At 38.2% G+C, this 17,838-nt stretch overlaps 1 protein-coding gene across 5 annotated transcripts in view; it reads left to right on the forward strand.

Annotated features, from left to right (window-relative positions):
• The window catches only part of LOC126335531 (protein CLEC16A homolog), a 232,100-nt gene that overhangs the window by 125,177 nt on the left and 89,085 nt on the right, over positions 1 to 17,838 (forward strand). For all 5 annotated transcript variants that reach the window (XM_049998900.1, XM_049998902.1, XM_049998903.1 and 2 more), the window contains exons 14-15: positions 7,807 to 7,945; positions 11,703 to 11,854. In XM_049998900.1, coding sequence (XP_049854857.1) covers positions 7,807 to 7,945; positions 11,703 to 11,854 — 291 coding nt within the window. The remainder of the gene's footprint in view (positions 1 to 7,806; positions 7,946 to 11,702; positions 11,855 to 17,838) is intronic.

The following is a 17,838-nucleotide window of genomic DNA, read 5'->3' on the forward strand; positions in this document are numbered from 1 at the left end:
TGTTTGCATACTGTACTTCACAGTAAATCAAAGAAGAAACTAAATAATGTATTGATAACAGCAAAATCCACATATTGTGCTATCTCATTTATGATTTGACTGCCCAGCCTCAACTACGGTGTACAATTCATGCACTGTCATTGCATTTATATTATGCCCAGTATCAGAAGAGGAATCTTGCATTACTGAAAAGTCCAAGCATTCCACTATGATATGACTCAACTCAAAGAGTAACAGGGACTGAAATACAGTGCACCCAGAAGGGAAGGAGGAAATGAAGTGAAATTAAATATCACAGGTTGTGGTGGTCTATGATTTTAGCTCAGTAATTACAAAACTAGGTTGAAATTTACAAAAAAACTTTGCAGCAACATTTCTCAGTATTACATTTCAGCTCTTGTGCCCTTGATGTATTCACTTATTTGTTTGGAAATGGTGTGACAAAGCCATTTGTATCCTCTCCTGAGATAAGCTGGCCAACAACTGCTGTAACTCTTCTTTGATATCTAGGATACTGACACTAGAATGGAGTTGACATCTGAGCTGACCGCACATATTCTCTTTCAAAAACAAATGTGGGGATCTTGGTGGACACAAGAGTCCCTCAGCATCACACAGATAGTCTGTTGACACACGTGCCATCTGTGGATGAGAATTGTCCTGTTGAAAAATGGCACCATGATACTGTTACTCGAGAGGTAACACATGGGGATACAGGATGTTTGTGACGTATCATTGTGTCATTGGAGTTCCCTCAGTCACTATCAGCCATGGCCTGAAGTCATATTCTATGGCTCCCCACTGTATGATGCCAGGATTACTGCTGCCATACTCACCAGTGATGGTCATCTAGGGTAGTGCATCTACATCTACACCGATACTCTACAAGCCACTGTATGGTGGATGGCGGAGGGTACCCTGTACCACTACTAGTTATTTCCTTCCTTGTTCCACTCATAAACAAAGCAAGGGAAAAAGACTATCTATATCCCTCTGTATGAGCCCCAATTTCTCGTGTCTTATCTTCGTGATCCATCCTTATGCACAAAGTATCTTAGTGGCAGTAGAATCATTTGGCAGTCAGCTTCAGATGACGGTTCTCTGAATTTTCTCAGTAGCCTTTCTTGAAAAGAACATCGTCTTCCCTCCACGTACTCCCATTTGAGCTCCCACAGCATCTCTGTAACACTTATGTGTTGTTTGAACATAATGGTAACAAATCTAGGAGCCTGCCTCTGAATTGGTTCAATGTCTATCTTTAATCAGAGCTGGTATGGATCCCAAACACTTGAGCAGTACTGAAAAATATGTTGCACCAGCGTCCTGTATGCAGTCTTCTTTGCAGGTGAACCACTCTTTCCTCAAATTCTCCCAATAAGCCAGACTCCACCATTTGCCTTCCCTACCATAGTTCTCACATGATTGTTCCAGCTCATATCACTTTGCAACGTCACGCCCAGTTATTTAAACGACTTGACTGTGCCAAGCAGGTCACTAGTAATACTGTACCCAAACATTACAGATTTGATCTTCCTACTCATCCACATTAACTTACATTTTTCCAGATTTAGCACTGCCTACCATTCTTCACACCAACCGGAAATTTTGTCCAAGTCATCTCGTATCTTCCTACAGTCGTTCAACTTTAACACCTTACCATACACCATGGTGTCATCAAAAAACAACCGTAGATTGCTGTCCACCCTGTCTGCCAAATAATTTATGTATATCGGGAAAAACAGTGGTCCTATCACACTTCCTGGGGCACTCCTGAAGATACTCTTGTCTCTGATGAACACTCACCATTGAGAACAACATACAGGGTTCTATTATTTAAGGAGTCCTTGAGCCACTTGGATATCTATGAACTTATTCCATACTCATACCTTCATAACAGCCTGCAATGGGGCATCATGTCAAATGCTTTCTGGAAATCTAGAAATATGGAATCTGCCTGTTGTCCTTCTCCATTGCTCGCAGCATATCGTGAGAAAAGGCAACCTGAGTTTTACATGAGCAATACTCTAAACCACGCTGATTCTTGGATATAAGCTTCTTAGTCTCAAGAAAGTTTATTATATTTGAACTGAGAATAAATTCAATTACTCCAAAGCAAACAGAAGTGTGGGATATTGGTCTGTAATTTTGCAAGTCCGTTCTTTTACCTGTCTTATACAATGGAGTTACCTGCACTTTTTTTCAGTCGCCTGGTACTTTGTGCTGTGTGAGAAATTTTACGATGAATGCAAGCTAGGCAACGGGCCAATGGCTTATAGCACTCTTTGTAAAAGCAAACTGGGATTCTGTCCGGACCTGGTGATTTATTTGCTTTCAAATCTTTCACTTGTTTCTCTACACCAGGGGGGGGGGGGGGGGGCTACAAGGGTAGGAGCCAGAGGGTAGGGATAGTGGTTTGGGATTTCATAGGGATGAACCAATAGGTTACGAAGGTTAGGTGGACGGCGGAAAGACACTCTTGGTGGAGTGGGGAGGATTTCATGAAGGATGGATCTCATTTCAGGGCAGGATTTTAGGAAGTCGTATCCCTGCTGGAGAGCCACATTCAGAGTCTGATCCAGTCCCGGGAAGTATCCTGTCACAAGTGGGGCACTTTTGGGGTTCTTCTGTGAGAGGTTCTGGGTTTGAGGGGATGAGGAAGTGGCTCTGGTTATTTGCTTCTGTACCAGGTCGGGAGGGTAGTTGCGGGATGCGAAAGCTGTTTTTAGGTTGTTGGTGTAATGGTTCAGGGATTCAGGACTGGAGCAGATTCGTTTGGCATGAAGGCCTAGGCTGTAGGGAATGGAGCATTTGATATGGAATGGGTGGCAGCTGTCATAATGGAGGTACTGTTGCTTGTTGGTGGGTTTGATGTGGACGGACGTGTGAAGCTGGCCATTGGACAGATGGAGGTCAACGTCAAGGAAAGTGGCATGGGATTTGGAGTAGGACCAGGTGAATCTGATGGAACCAAAGGAGTTGAGGTTGGAGAGGAAATTGTGGATTTCTTCTCCACTGTGAGTCCAGATCATGAAGATGTCATCAATAAATCTGTACCAAACTTTGGGTTGGCAGGCCTGGGTGACCAAGAAGGCTTCCTCTAAGCAATCCATAAACAGGTTGGCTTACGAGGGGCCATCATGGTACCTATGGCTGTTCCCTTGAATTGTTGGTATGTCTGTCCTTCGAAAGTGAAGAAGTTGTGGGTCAATATAAAGCTGGCTAAGGTAATGAGGAAAGAGGTTTTAGGTAGGTTGGCAGGTGATCGGCGTGAAAGGAAGTGCTCCATTGCAGCGAGGCCCTGGACATGCGGAATATTTGTGTATAAGGAAGTGGCATCAATGGTTACAAGGATGGTTTCCGGGGTAACAGATTCGGTAAGGATTCCAGGCGTTCGAGAAAGTGGTTGGTGTCTTTGATGGAGGATGGGTTGAAGGTGTTGATCTACGTAGGCAGAGATACGTTCTGTGGGGGCTTGGTAACCAGCTACAATGGGGCGGCCAGGATGATTGGGATTGTGAATTTTAGGAAGAATGTAGAAGGTAGGGGTGTGGGGTGTCGGTGGGTTCCAGAGGTTGATGGAGTCAGATGAAAAGTTTTGTAGGGGGCCTGAGGTTCTGAGGATTCCTTGAAGCTCCGCCTGGACATCAGGAATGGGATTACCTTGGCAAACTTTGTATGTAGTGCTGTCCGAAAGCTGACGCAGTCCCTCAGCCACATACTCCCGACGATCAAGTACCACGGTCGTGGAACCCTTGTCCGCCAGAAGAATGACGATGGATTGGTCAGCCTTCAGATCACGGATAGCCTGGGCTTCAGCAGTGGTGATGTTGGGAGTAGGATTAAGGTTTTTTAAGAAGGATTGAGAGGCAAGACTGGACGTCAGAAATTCCTGGAAGGTTTGAAGTGGGTGATTTTGGGGAAGAGGAGGTTGGTCCCACTGTGACGGAGGACGGAACTGTTCAGTCTTGGGGAGTTGGATCATTAGGAGTGTTTGCCTTTACAAATGTCTGCTTGTGTCTGTGTGTCTATATAATGTGTGTGTGTGTGTGTGTGTGTGTGTGTGTGTGTGTGTGTGTGTGTGTGTGTGTGTAACCTGTCTTTCCGCTCCCGGGATTTGAATGGCTCCTTACCCTCTCCCTTAAAACCCACATCCTTTCATCTTTCCTTCTCCTTCCCTCTTTCCTGACGAAGCAGCCGCCGGTTGCGAAAGCTCGAAATTTTGTGTGTGTGTTTGTGTGTTATTTTATTGTGCCTGTCTACCGGCGCTTTCCCGCTTGGTAAGTCTTGGAATCTTTGTTTATAATTTATTTATTTATTTATTCATTCATTTATTTATTTTCTGTCAATATAACAAAAAGATTTCGGACATTTTCAGGAAAACATCTTATGGATCAGACACATGTCTGCACATACTATTTTTCTAAAGGGCACTACAAGTAGTTTCCTCTAGAGTGTAACACAAATCAGCTTATATTTATAATAGTACAGTACACATAATACAGTGTATAATTGTATTCTGATATATTGGAGACATTGTCTGTATACATCGTTTTCCATGATGGCACTACAATTTAAAGTCCTCTATAGAATAACAACACTTCTCTATTAATAATTGCTTCATTCTACTCTTTAGCATATTTAGATTTGCTTTCTTGAGTTCACAGGGTAGAGCATTGTAGAAAATTGCTCCCATTCTATGTGGGCTGTGGTCCATTGCCTTTTTATTGGTCACAATTCTATGAAAATTTTCCTCTCCCCATGTATTATAGTTGTGTGCATTACTGTTTGTCATATTAAATTCAGGATTTTGTTTCACGAACATGAGTGTCTGCTGTATATACATGGAGTACACCGTAAAAATTTTATATCTTCTAATGATGCCTCTACAAGGCTCTCTCTCCTTTACCTTGGCTACCATTCTTATTGCCTTTTTTTGTAATCTAAAAAGTCTATCCATATGAACAGCTGATGTCCCATCCCATATCTCAGTACCATACTGAAGGTGCAGATGAATCAATCGAAAATATATTTGCCTTAAAGTATCATGGTCCAAGAAGGCTGAGACCCATTTGCAAATATTATCAACATGTTCCTTCCATGATAAGTGTTAATCAACAACGATGCCCAAAAATGTATGTGAATTTACATATGCAAGACCCAGTGGGGATGTAAATACAGTATCAGTTATGGCAGCGTTATAACTGAGGATGAACTTTATTATTACCATTTTGTCTTTATTTACAAGTAACTTGTTTGCTGTAAGGTATGCGGACAGAGTATTGAAACTGATCTCGGTACTGTTATCTGTAGACTGCATATCACTGCCACAGCTGATTAAGGATATGTCATCGGCATAGCTTACAACCATGCAATTTACATATGCAAGGAACAGAAAAGGCCCTAGTATGCTTCCTTGGTGCACGGCACATTGAAGTGTCCTGGAGGTTGATTTGGTTGTTAGGAGCTGCTCATTATTTTGATAAGTTAGCTTTACACACTGTTTCCTGTCTTTCAAATAGGAGGTAAGTAGTTTCCTCTCAACTCAGACTCTTCTAGCTTACACAGAAGAATGGTATGATTCACAGTGTCAGAGGCTTTACTCATATCTAGGAAAGTGCCTATTACCTTGTCACTTTTGTCCAGCTTATTTAATATTTCATATATACAAGATACTACTGCTGTTGTAGTAAATCTCCCTTTTCTAAATCCATGTTGTAGTTTGTTTAACAGATTGTGTTTGGTGATGATTCTACTTGATTTAGTATTACTCTCTCTCTCTCTCTAACAATTTGCCTCGTTCTGAGGTTAATGATATTGGCCTGTAGGTTTTAGTGTCAGTTTTTAATTCCTTTTTATGCTCTGGTATAATTTCAGTAATTTTCAAAAGGTCAGGGAAAACACCATTACTGATGGAGGTATTTATCAAATGAGTCAGGGGTTTCACTAATTCATCCCTGCATTTCTTTAGCAGTTTAGGTGAATGTCATCCCAACTACAAGACATTTTTGGTTGAAGTGCTGATGTGATTGCTAGGACGTCCCTCTCAGTAAAGCCGTGGATATAAAAGGACTGGCTAGATTTTCCAAGACTAAAATCTTGTGGTTTGACATGAACTTCACTTGTACCAACTGTACTGAACTTTTGTATAAATTTCTCACACACGTATTTTGGATCATTTATTTCTTCATCATTTCCTTTTAATGTTATGTTCCTGTGTTCACAGGATTTCTGTTTCCCACTTTCTTTATGCATTATTTTCCAGGCAGTTTTACTGATACAGTTAGAGTTCCTTATTTCAGGGGTATATTTCTGTGCTTTTAGGTTAGTCAAGGACTCTCTGTATGTTTTTCTGAGCAGTTTATATTTTGTTGAGAAATATTGTAGTTTAGTATCTCTAAAAAGTATAGAGCAATCTTTCATTTTCTCCATCAGTTCAATAATTTCAGAAGGGAGATTCTCGGGTTTGTGGTTAATAGCTTTATTTACTTTTTTAACTAAAAGACAGGTTTCATTTAAAGAAGGCATTTTGACCGAAAGCTGACATGTTTAACGGTCTTTTTGTTGTGCTTATTTGTGACTCAACATCTCCTCTACATGGTGAGTAGCAATCTGTCCTTTTCATAATATTATCAATAACTTACATTCAATACAATCTTCATTTATAGTTTTTCTTGGATCTATATGTATTAATTTAGATAACACAATATTAAGTGCATAAGAAACTGTTTGCAAAATAAAAGGTGCATGAATGCAACGGTGTGTCGATGTGCTCAATTCTCTGGTGCCATCACAGAACACCAAATCGTAATAAGTGCAGAACCCATGATATGGTAATGGATAATGACTGCTGCACTCCTAATGGCGCGGTAGTGAACTTTGAATATGGAAAATGTGGCATGAAAATCTGTGTTTTCAATTTGAAATACGTGATTTAGGTAACAATATTTTTCATGTATGCCTTGTGAGTGAACCATATAGTCCAGTAGTAAAATGTGTGTCTTTGCAAAAGATTTATGTGGCTTTGCAAAATAATATATTTGAGAAATCTTGACAAAAAACTAAGATTAACTTCTCATAGCTGGAGTTGACAGTCATGTAAAAGTTTGTAAATAACGTCGTCATTATGTTTTGATCGTATAATTATTATTTGTAAAATCTATAATTGCAGTCTCAATCATGTGGCCAGTATCAAGTGGAAATAAATGCGCCATAGCACATATCAAAAATTAAAAATATCTGACATGATGTAAAACCTAGTTTCATTGCATTATGTTTGTGATTACATTTTCGTGTGTCCACTGTAATCTTTGAATTGCATTGTGAATATTTTGCTCATATTATGCTTTATTTTTGCATGCATCCATAATGTATGCAAAAATAAAGCATAATACGAGCAACATATTCAGAATGCAATTCAAAGATTACAGTTGGGTGGAATAAACGATTCTGTTTTGTTTTTGTTTTGTGTAAAACAGAGACTGGTTTTGTCACATAGTATTCTGTGGGCATTTGTTCCTGCCTACTAATCCATGTGTGAACCGCCTGATTTAAATGCCTCTGTGTTCTGCACCCTTTTGCATTTAGGGTGGAGATTTTAATGTGTTGCAGAGTGGCTATCTTCTCCTTTTAAATGTTTAATCCTGAAAGCTAAAATTATACGATTTTTTTGTAGTTGTTGTTACCATTAAAATAATTTCTTTTCTTTTAATACTGTAATCATAACATTTGAGCAGATTCATAACTGTGTTCCTGTAGCTTACATTAACTTTGGTTGTTTATTTTTTCAAAAAGCATTCGTATTTGCAGGTTGAACGGGCAAGACGGGCAATAAGAGTGTTCTTCTTGGTCAGAGATCTGTCATTGACCCTTAGAGGGGAGCCTGAAACTCAGTTGCCTCTCACAAACCCACAGTCATGTGTTCAAGTTGATGTTGTTCTAGATCTAAGTAAGTGCTGGTTAATGAAACTTGTTAAGATTTTTAGCTAACATGTAATATTTTATTTTAATATATTATTTTGGTAACAACTTCTATGTTCAAATAAATAATTAATCTGTTGTCCCTGTGTACTTTAATTGCTTCCTTCCACCTCTGCTACTTCTCTCATCCTTCTCTCCCCTCCTCACTGTTTCCTGCCCTCTTCCTCCACTCCCCACATACAGTCATCACCAACCCTCTTTTCTTTTATCCCTTATTTATCTTACCCAGAAGTAAAGATTACATAAAGATAACGTTGATTACTCAAGGGGATTCTTCTCTGCTGTGTAATTGTGAATGTGGACTGCTCTCAATGGCTGTAGGATGTATGTATGATACTGCAACCAAAGTAAGAAGAGAGAGAATTATGTAATACAGAAATTGGTGTGTTTTTAAAGCATTATATGGCCTTTACACACTCATATATGCTCTCAGGAACAAAGTGATACTGAAGCAGTGGCAGTTATATGTTCTTATTATTTCCTTTTGCCCTTCAATAAAATACCGAAGAAGGGAAATATCAATGATACACCAATTATAAACACAATCTCATATTGGACAAGGAAGTGGAGGAAAATGCCTTGTACTTTGTAAAGACCCATCACAACATTTGACTTAATCAATTTTCACTTAGAGGTGTTCTTGGACACTTTATGTGGAATTCAGAAAAATAATTTTAGGTCTCATAAGTACAGAACATAAGGGGTTACAAACACACACTTTAATGGTATCATATCCTTTTCTTGCCTCAGATCACTGCATGTGCAATGGTAGCAGCGGTTGTTCAAATATATTAATAACCATGTCAGGGCCTTTACAGATGGACAATATCTCCCCCCACCCCACCCAAGTCCAGAAGTAAGATTAATGTTTTATTTTTTCCTGTTGCCACTGTGAATCAGTCATTGGTCTGAATGTCTCTTACCAGACAATATAACCCAGGTTATATGTTCTGGCTGTGTTCTGAGATGAGGAATACTGTGTTCTAATCGTACCATTCCTCGAAATAAAAGACATGAAAGGGTCGATTGATAATCTATTGACCACCAAACCTGCACAATTTTTGTTCTGTCTGCCTGCCTGCTTGTCTGTCTGCCTGTTTGTTGAGCTCTTTTGGACATCAGGTGTCATTCTCTTGAGCAAATTCCAGGTAGAATATGCTCACCCATAATTTCTTACTTCAGTTTAGTCCCTTTCCCCAAAGGCTCTTTATATTCTACTCCTCTCGACTGTCACACACAGGTAATATTACTGTGTGGGGAGGGAGTGTATTGAGACACACAGCGTTACATATTTTTATGAAGAAGGCTTTTTCTTATATTTCTGAAGTTCTCTATAAGTTTATTAATTGTTAAGACTGGATTTTAGTACTACTGTGTGAATTGTGTACGAATCACATTTTGTGGTCAGCTAAACTAATTCGCAATTTCTGACTGCTTGTCTGCTGCACACAATCTTTTCTATATGTTGTGTTGATATGTGAATAAATTTGTTAGTTAAGTAGAGACTGTTGAGATCCATAACTGTTTAAACAGCAAGTCCATTTAATATTCTTAGCTGTTTTTCATGTCTTTTATCAGTGGCTTGTGAGTGTTTGCCACTTGTATGTGTCTTTGAGGTCCATAAAATGATTTCATTTTAATTTGCAGTGTGTATTTATTTGAAGGAGGTTACATTTTACACACAATTAATGGTGTTATTCATTTAAATTTTGAAATAAGAGTATTTTTTCTTCTTTGAGTTGTAATTTACACAATTAATCTCTTGGATATTTCTGTCATAACAACATATATTATCTATTTGTTCAGTTATGTGTATCTTATATAAAGAATTTCTCTTGCTATTTCTGTGGCAGCTATTATGACAACGGCCAACAGTGACTAATTGCTATACCCTCACAGATCTTGTCACTGAGCTAGATGGCGTGGTGATCCCCTCTCACCCACGATGTACATTTTCTTTGCCTTTCATAAATCAGTGATGGCGAATGATGGATGGATAAATCTGATTTCCTTAATCATCGCTTTGCTTTTCACAGTGTTGTTCTTAGAAAGCAGTAAACTTTCTCCTCTATCCAGCCTATTTTTACCTATTTCATGTATGAGTATTGCGTGAAATGGTTATGAGGTTCTGGTTAAAAATTGTTTGTATTATCATTTTCCTTTCCTTCTTCATTCTCCCTGTGTCAAAAGTATTAGGTACCCATGTGCACTGAAGTTGTTTGAGATTCACTTGAAGCATTTGTTTGGTTCCAAGTGTATTAGACAAAAGCATGCCATCTGAAGGGTGGAGTATTCCTTTATTCTCATTGTCAATGATCCCCAGGTCATGTCTTCCAGGCTATATTACTTCCTCTTAGTTTCTGTGCTGATTAAAGTATCTGTGAAGTTTTAAAACTTTAACTTTTAGTTCTGAACTAGAGTACTGCCCTTACTAATTGGCGAGTTTTACTTCAATATGTGATGTTGACTTACATTGTATTCCTGTAGGCAATGTGTCAGTGTGGTGAAAAGGGAAGTTGCTACTTACCATGTAGCGGAGATGCTGAGTTGCAGATAGGCACAACAAAAAGACTGTCTCAAATATAGCTTTTGGCCAGTAAGGCTTTTCTCAAAATCAGACAACAAACACACACATACACACTCAACCAAACGTAGCTCGCACGCACATGAATGCAGTCTCAGACATCTTGGCCTAAAGTCGTGTGTGTGAGATGCATTTACGTGTGTGTGTGTGTGTGTGTGTGTGTGTGTGTGTGTGTGTGTGTGTCTCGTCTAATTTCGACAACGGCCTTACTGGCTGAAAGCTATATTTGTGACAGTCTTTTTGTTGTGCCTATCTGCGACTCAGCATCTCCGCTATATGGTGAGTAGCTTCCCTTTTCACAATATTGTTCCATTCTGTCCTGGGTTTTCCATTGTAGGCTATGTGGATTACTTATTTATCTGCTTTGGGTTAGTTAATGCCCTGCAAACAGGAAAAGATGTTTGCTAATGGGCAGAAAATGTTAGAATGCTCAGGGTCTTGTTTTTGTTCCTAAACCGGGGTGATTCGTATGGGTAGGTGTTGGGAATCGTGTAAATCAAGAGATCTTGTGACTTGAGAAAATGAAGAAATAAAACTGAAAAAAAAAATTCATTAATAAAAAATTGTTGTAATGTTGGGCTTGTGATGTGTCTACCAGAGACCAAATGAATAGAAGGACAAGGTAGCGTAGTCGAAACAAATTACAGGGCTTCAGTGTTTCCTTGAAGTAAGTAAACCAGTCTGTATTAACATCTTCAACTTTTGTAGTCCTGTCTACCTCAGATGCATTTAATATTACAGTATATTGATAATTTTTACTTTTTGGGCTGTCTTGACTACAACTGAATGAAACACAATTTTTGTGCCATACACGTTTTGCTTTTATTCTGTGCAAGGCATCTTCAATGGCAGGTTGCATGAATGATTTTGTACATATTACACTTCTGCCCCATTTTTGGTGCCGTTCCTCTTCTTATAAATGCGTTTTTTCCCACATTTCACAGCACTGTGTTTCATTCAATTGTAGTCAGATGGTCCAAAAAGTAAAAATTATCAATATACCATAAAACCAGTCTGTATTATCTGTATTTTTATGTGATCATCTGACACCATGCTTCCAGTTACTATTTTAGGATATGGTTTATTCTTGAAATTGTTACTATATGGTGTCCATGTTTCATGTGGCTTTTTCTTTGTGCAGATAACAGCGACCTGATTGCATGCACTGTGGTTAACAAAGAAGGACACAAAATTCGACGATTTCTTGTTATTGATGTAATGCAGTTTATTCTTGTTGAACCTGACACAAGACGCCTTGGATGGGGTGTTACAAAATTTGTTGGTTTCCTTCAGGTAAGATAATATTAATTGTGAGTCGTAACTTCAGTGCAAGAGAAAAAGATGAGAGTTCACTAAATTAAGAGCAACAAATATGCAATGTGGTAGATGAGCAACAAAGAATATAATAAGAAAACAATAGAACAAACCTGTATATAAGAAATGAGTGCAGTAAAACAAGAAAAACAGTAAGAATGTTCCATGTTAACTGTGGACTAAGTGAAGACAATCGCTCATTGTATAAGGAAGATATTCAGCAAAGGATACTCATATGTGTAAAAAGTTACACGTTGTAGCTTAGTTGAGGAGAAATCCCACCTTATGCAAGAGACCATTTCAGACCTGTATTTTTCTTCAAAGGGTGTTCATGTTCACCACATGCTGTTCCCCAGTTCCCACACACATTGTGATCTGTGTTTTCCCAGAGCAGTGACCAACCTTGAGAGGGGTCTCTCGTATTAGGTGGAGCTTCATTCCCATGACTTATTTTTTATTCATAATTGTAATGCTTGAACTTGTAGGATGTTTGCCTTGATTTTATAAACATTATATGTAACTTAAATATAGTGATAATGTAGGATCTTATAACACTAGGCTGCAGGTTTGTGCCAAGTATAACATTATGCTCACAAACTAGCATTAACCTCTGGGAGGAATTTGATGTTTGACCGTTCGTATACCTAGTGGAGAGAGGGTATCGAAACATTAATTTTGTATAAGTGACAATTAATAGAAAACGGAAAGACTTTACTTGGGAGGTAATACTAGTATTGACATTCACACAAATGAAATAATAAATGGTTGCCAGCCTAATTAGGCGTCATAATTTGAAACATTATGTCTCAAGAAAATTTAATATGAGCTACTAAACTGACTTTCATATATACTCCTTTTGAATAATGCAATGAACACACGTGACTACCAGACAAAGTGAGTAGTGGGTAGCAGTAGTTACTATTTACACAAATCAGCGATCATAGGAATTTTAAGTTATTTCACTCATAGTAATAATAGTCACTGTTACAATCAATACCTAACTCAGCAATAAGATGTTACTAATGACCTCATGAGGCTAAAATAGGGCGTGCCCAGAGTCCTGGTTTCATACAGACACCACAAATGAAGTTAAATAACATTACACAGACACTTATTTTATATAGTAGGGGCCTGTAATCTGAAACTGTCTTTACAGGCAAATTCTGTGACTATTTCAGAAACAAAATGCAATTTGCCAATATTGCTTTCTAACCCCACTTGAAATAGTTTATAAGTTCATACTTTCAAGCAAGTAATTCAAATATTAAGTTCAATTAACTTCAGAAAATAGTTCATAGTAATAATAAAAGCAAAATTACTTTTCATATAGGTTCAGTTTGTGTGCCTTATCCATTACCTGTGAAGCAGGTATTTTTACGATAACACTACACACTTTGGCACTGAACTTTAGCACATTTAGTACAGAAGCAAACATTAAATAGTTAGAAACAGGATACTTGGTTTCTGCACATTTAGATGGGGCCTTGCACTGGTTTCATGATCAGGACAATTTTAAGGTTCAACCGCATGTTTATACCACTGGGATTATTATTGAAAAATATTCGCACAAGCATACTAGTCCGTACTATGATACATATCTGAGTTCCTGAAGTTGGCTGGGCAGTGATGCAATAGTTGTGGCAAGCACATGGCGGCTATCTGGTCTCTCACTCTTGATGTTGAATGCACTTTATAAAGTCTTCTTGGCGGCATATTATCCTCGTTTTAGAACCATTCCATATTAACAAGAGCACCATACGACAGCCAAAACCACATCCGAGGTAATTTCAGTATAAATTGGCTCTCAAATTCCTCACTTGGCCCTTCGATGTTAACCCTACAACGGCTAGCCACTGACTGCATAGTGTGCTCACCCAGTAGGTCCCCATTTTTTTTTTATTTTTTTTTTATTTTTTGTTATCAGTCTACTGACTGGCTTGATGCGCCCCCCACGAATTCCTTTCCTGTGCTAACCTCTTCATCTCAGAGTAGCACTTGCAACCTACGTCCTCAATTATTTGCTTGACGTATTCCAATCTCTGTCTTCCTCTACAGTTTTTGCCCTCTACAGCTCCCTCTAGTACCATGGAAGTCATTCCCTCATGTCTTAGCAGATGTCCTATCGTCCTGTCCTTTCTCCTTATCAGTGTTTTCCACATATTCCTTTCCTCTCCGATTCTGCCCGCCTTTTACCGTGTGCCAAGCCACTTCCGCAGAGGGGGTTCCCTAGATCTTTTATACTACACAATACAAATTCCCTAAGCATGAACTAGCATTCCGAGTCCAATTTCTCTTTTATGAGCAGAAATATATTATAAAATTTCATTGTTTTTAAATATCCTTTAGTTTTTTTACGATACTTATATTACAAACTACAACTTTCCCTCTGGCAATTCAGTGACCTTCATTAGTAAAGAACAACCACTTCATAGTTACACAGTTGTATAGTATAACCTACCTGCAATCGATATTGGTGTTACAACCTGTCATACTGACCCCGTCTCCTTTAGGTTCAAGACCATTTTTTTCATTATCATCATCTCATTTTTCTTCCCAAAATATTTTTCTTGAAGCCTCTGATTATTTATCTGAAGAATTTTTCATGTTTACTCGGTATGTGTAATACTGAGTTTGCTTAATTTTTGCATTTTTTTCGTGATTATTCATTTTCTTTTTGTGTCCTATTAACACTATAGCCCCCTTCAGACATGAATCCCTATTTGATGTTGTTTTTGTCTTTAGACTGGTTTAACATAACTCTCCCCACTAGTCCATCCTGTGCAGAGCTCTTCATCTCTGCATAATTACTGCAACCGACATTGATTTGAACCCTGTTATTGTACTCAAACCTTGGCCTTCTTTCACATTTGTTATACCTCACATTTCCTTCCATTACCAACATGACAATTCCTTGTGACCTCAGGATGTGTCTTATCTTCTGACTCTTCTTTTAGTCAAGTTGTGCCATAAATTTCTTTTTTCTCCACTTTGGTTTAGTACCTCCTCATTAGTTATCCAATGTACCCATCACATCTTCAGCATCCTCCTGTAGCATCACATTTAAAAGCTTCTATTCTTATCCTGTCTCAACTGTCTATCATGCATGTTCCATGTCTATACCTTCAGAAAAGGCTCCCTAACATTCAAATTTATATCCAGTGTTAACAAATTTCTCTTTTAGGCAAAATAATTTACTTGCTACTGCCAGTCTGTATTTTATATCCTCTCTTCTTTGGTCATTACCATTTATTTTTTTGCCCCTGTATTTTATTTCCTCTTGTCTGTGGACATTACCATTCCTTTTTCTGCTGAAATAGCAAACCTTGTGTACTACTTCCAACGTCATATTTCTTAGTCTAATTCCCTCAGCATTGCCTGATTCAGTTTGCTTGCATTCCATCATCGTTGTTTCACTTTGATTGTCATTTAATAACCTCTTTTTGTGACAATATATATTCTGTTGAACCGCTCTTCCAAGTCCTTTGCCATCTACGACAAAATCATCGGCCAACCTGAAAGTTTTTAGATTGCATTAGTTTACAAAAAAAAAGCCTTTTGTGTGATGCACATTAAGATTTAATTTTGTTTGTGGACCCAAACATGTTTTGCCCGTTAAACAAGGCATCTTCGGTGGGTGTCCTGCAATTCTGAATTTATGGTAGAGGCCAAATGGAAATGCCTGGCAGGGCTTATATAACAAGTTTCTTGTGGTGGCCATTATCACAGCACCTGTATATAAATTGCAGTAGTTTACAATAAAAATGTCTTTTACATGCTGCATGCTAATTTTATATTTATATTATAAAATAAAAATTCAGAATTAATGATGATGTAAATAAAATAGAAAGAAACTTTCACATGGGAAAAATATGCTGAAAACAAAGATTCCAAGACTTACCAAGCGGGAAAGCAATTCTGTGTGTGTGTTTTGTTCGTTGTGCCTGTCTGCCAGCGCTTTCCCGCTTGGTAAGTCTTGGAATCTTTGTTTTTAGTATAAAAATTCAGAATTGTTATTTGTTCTCCGTGAAATTTAACCCCCTTTCCAAATTTCTCCTTCTTCACTGCCTGGTCAATAAACAGATTGAACAACATTGGGAGTAGTCTATCCCTCTGTATCACTCCCTTCTCATCTCGACTGTGGGCTTCCCTTTCAGGTCCTTCGACTCTTATAACTGCACTCTAATTTCTGTTCAAGTTGTAAATAACCTTCTACTACCTGTATTTTATCCCTACTACCTTCAGAATTTGAAAGAGGGTTTTACTGTGAACATTGTCAAAAACTTTTTCTTTATGTACAAATGCTATAAATGTAGTTTTGCTGTTGCCAAATTTCTTGGAAGCCCAGATTGGTTTTTCCCACCATCATCAGCTACCGGTTTCTTAATTCTTCTGTAAATAATATGTGTCAGTATTCTGTAACCATTAATTATTAAACCGATGGTTCAGTAATATTCACAGCTTCCAGCACTTGCTTTCTTTGTAATTGGAATTATTATGTTACTCTTGAAATCTGAAGGTATTTCAGCTGCTCACATATCTTACACCCCAGCTGGAATAGTTTTGTCATGGCTGTCTCCCCATAGGATTTCAGTCTGGGGGAACGTCATCTACACCACATGTCATGTTTCTGCTCGGGTCTTAAATGTTCTTTTGCATTTCCCTACGGCATCATTTTACCATCTCATCATTGTCTACTTCCTCTTTCATGTCCATGATATTGTCTTCGAGTTTGCTTCCTTTGTATAGCCCTGCTTTATATTCCTTCCACCTCTCAGTCTTCCCTTCTTACTTAGTACTAGTCTGCATGCCATCTGAGCTTTTAATATTCATAGGGTGCTTCTATTTTCTCCAAATTTTCCTATAGGCAGCATCTGTTTCTTCCATAGTCTTGCATGCTTCTACAGCTTTTCATTTCTCTTCACATCCTGTGATTCTCAGTTTTAGGTGTTGTGTGTTTTATGTTTTCTCCTTCATTAGCTTATTTCAGTATCTCACGTAGTATCCAATGATTTTTACTGAGCCTTGTCTCCTTATGTAGTTGTTCATATGCTGCCTTTCGATAAGATTTCTCAAATCTAGATATTTGTCCTCTACTGTTTCCTTTTCCTTATTTCATTCATCAGTTGCCTAGTGCGCTCTTTGAAACTATCAGCAAATTCTGGTTGTTTTCATCTTATGCAGGTCCTACATTCTCAATTTCCTACATTTTTGCAATTTCTTGAGTTTGAATCTGCAGTTCATGAGCAAAAAATTATGGTGAAAGTCTGCAGGTGCTACTGGAAATGTTTTGCAGCTTAAAATCTGGTTTTGCAGAATCTCTCTCTTGCCTTTACATAATCCATCTGAAATCTTCTAATGTCTTCAGGTGGACAGCCATCTTTCGTGACCCATGCTGATTAAATATGATCTGTGCAGCTTGCCCTTTCATTCACAGTCCATGTTTTCCTTCTGTTTTTCTTTCTTTTCCTAGTCTTGTTAATGGTTTCTAGTCCCCCAAGAGATCTAAATTTTAATCTCCCATAGCAACTTGAATAACTCTGTAGGAATGACTTTGTTATTATTAGTGGCTAGCACTCGGAAATCAGTTTTCTATGTCCTAGCACTTTAAGCACACTTCCAAGCATACATAAATTTAAACAAGTAATTATATAACATAATAATACAAAACACCGTAAGGAACATGTAAGCTAGTTGGCATGATTTCGCAGGCTTAGAAATGAAACTTAATGTTGATTTTGACAAAAGTAATCCCAACTTTGCCCCAGAGATCTGGCTACTACAACAAAACAAGAAGTTTAGGAGAGTAATGAATTTAACTTACTTGTAGCAGTGTAGCTCAGAAACAAGATAGGTGTTAGTAACAAATTATGATGTTTGATGAGACGAGGTCTGGCACTTTTTGTCTCATTCTAGGACAGCATACTTCAATAGATGCTGAATAAAACCACCACAAAAGATATCAT

Source organism: Schistocerca gregaria, chromosome 2 (assembly GCF_023897955.1).
Source record: "Schistocerca gregaria isolate iqSchGreg1 chromosome 2, iqSchGreg1.2, whole genome shotgun sequence".
In the NCBI taxonomy this organism is placed as follows: Eukaryota; Metazoa; Arthropoda; class Insecta; order Orthoptera; family Acrididae; genus Schistocerca; species Schistocerca gregaria.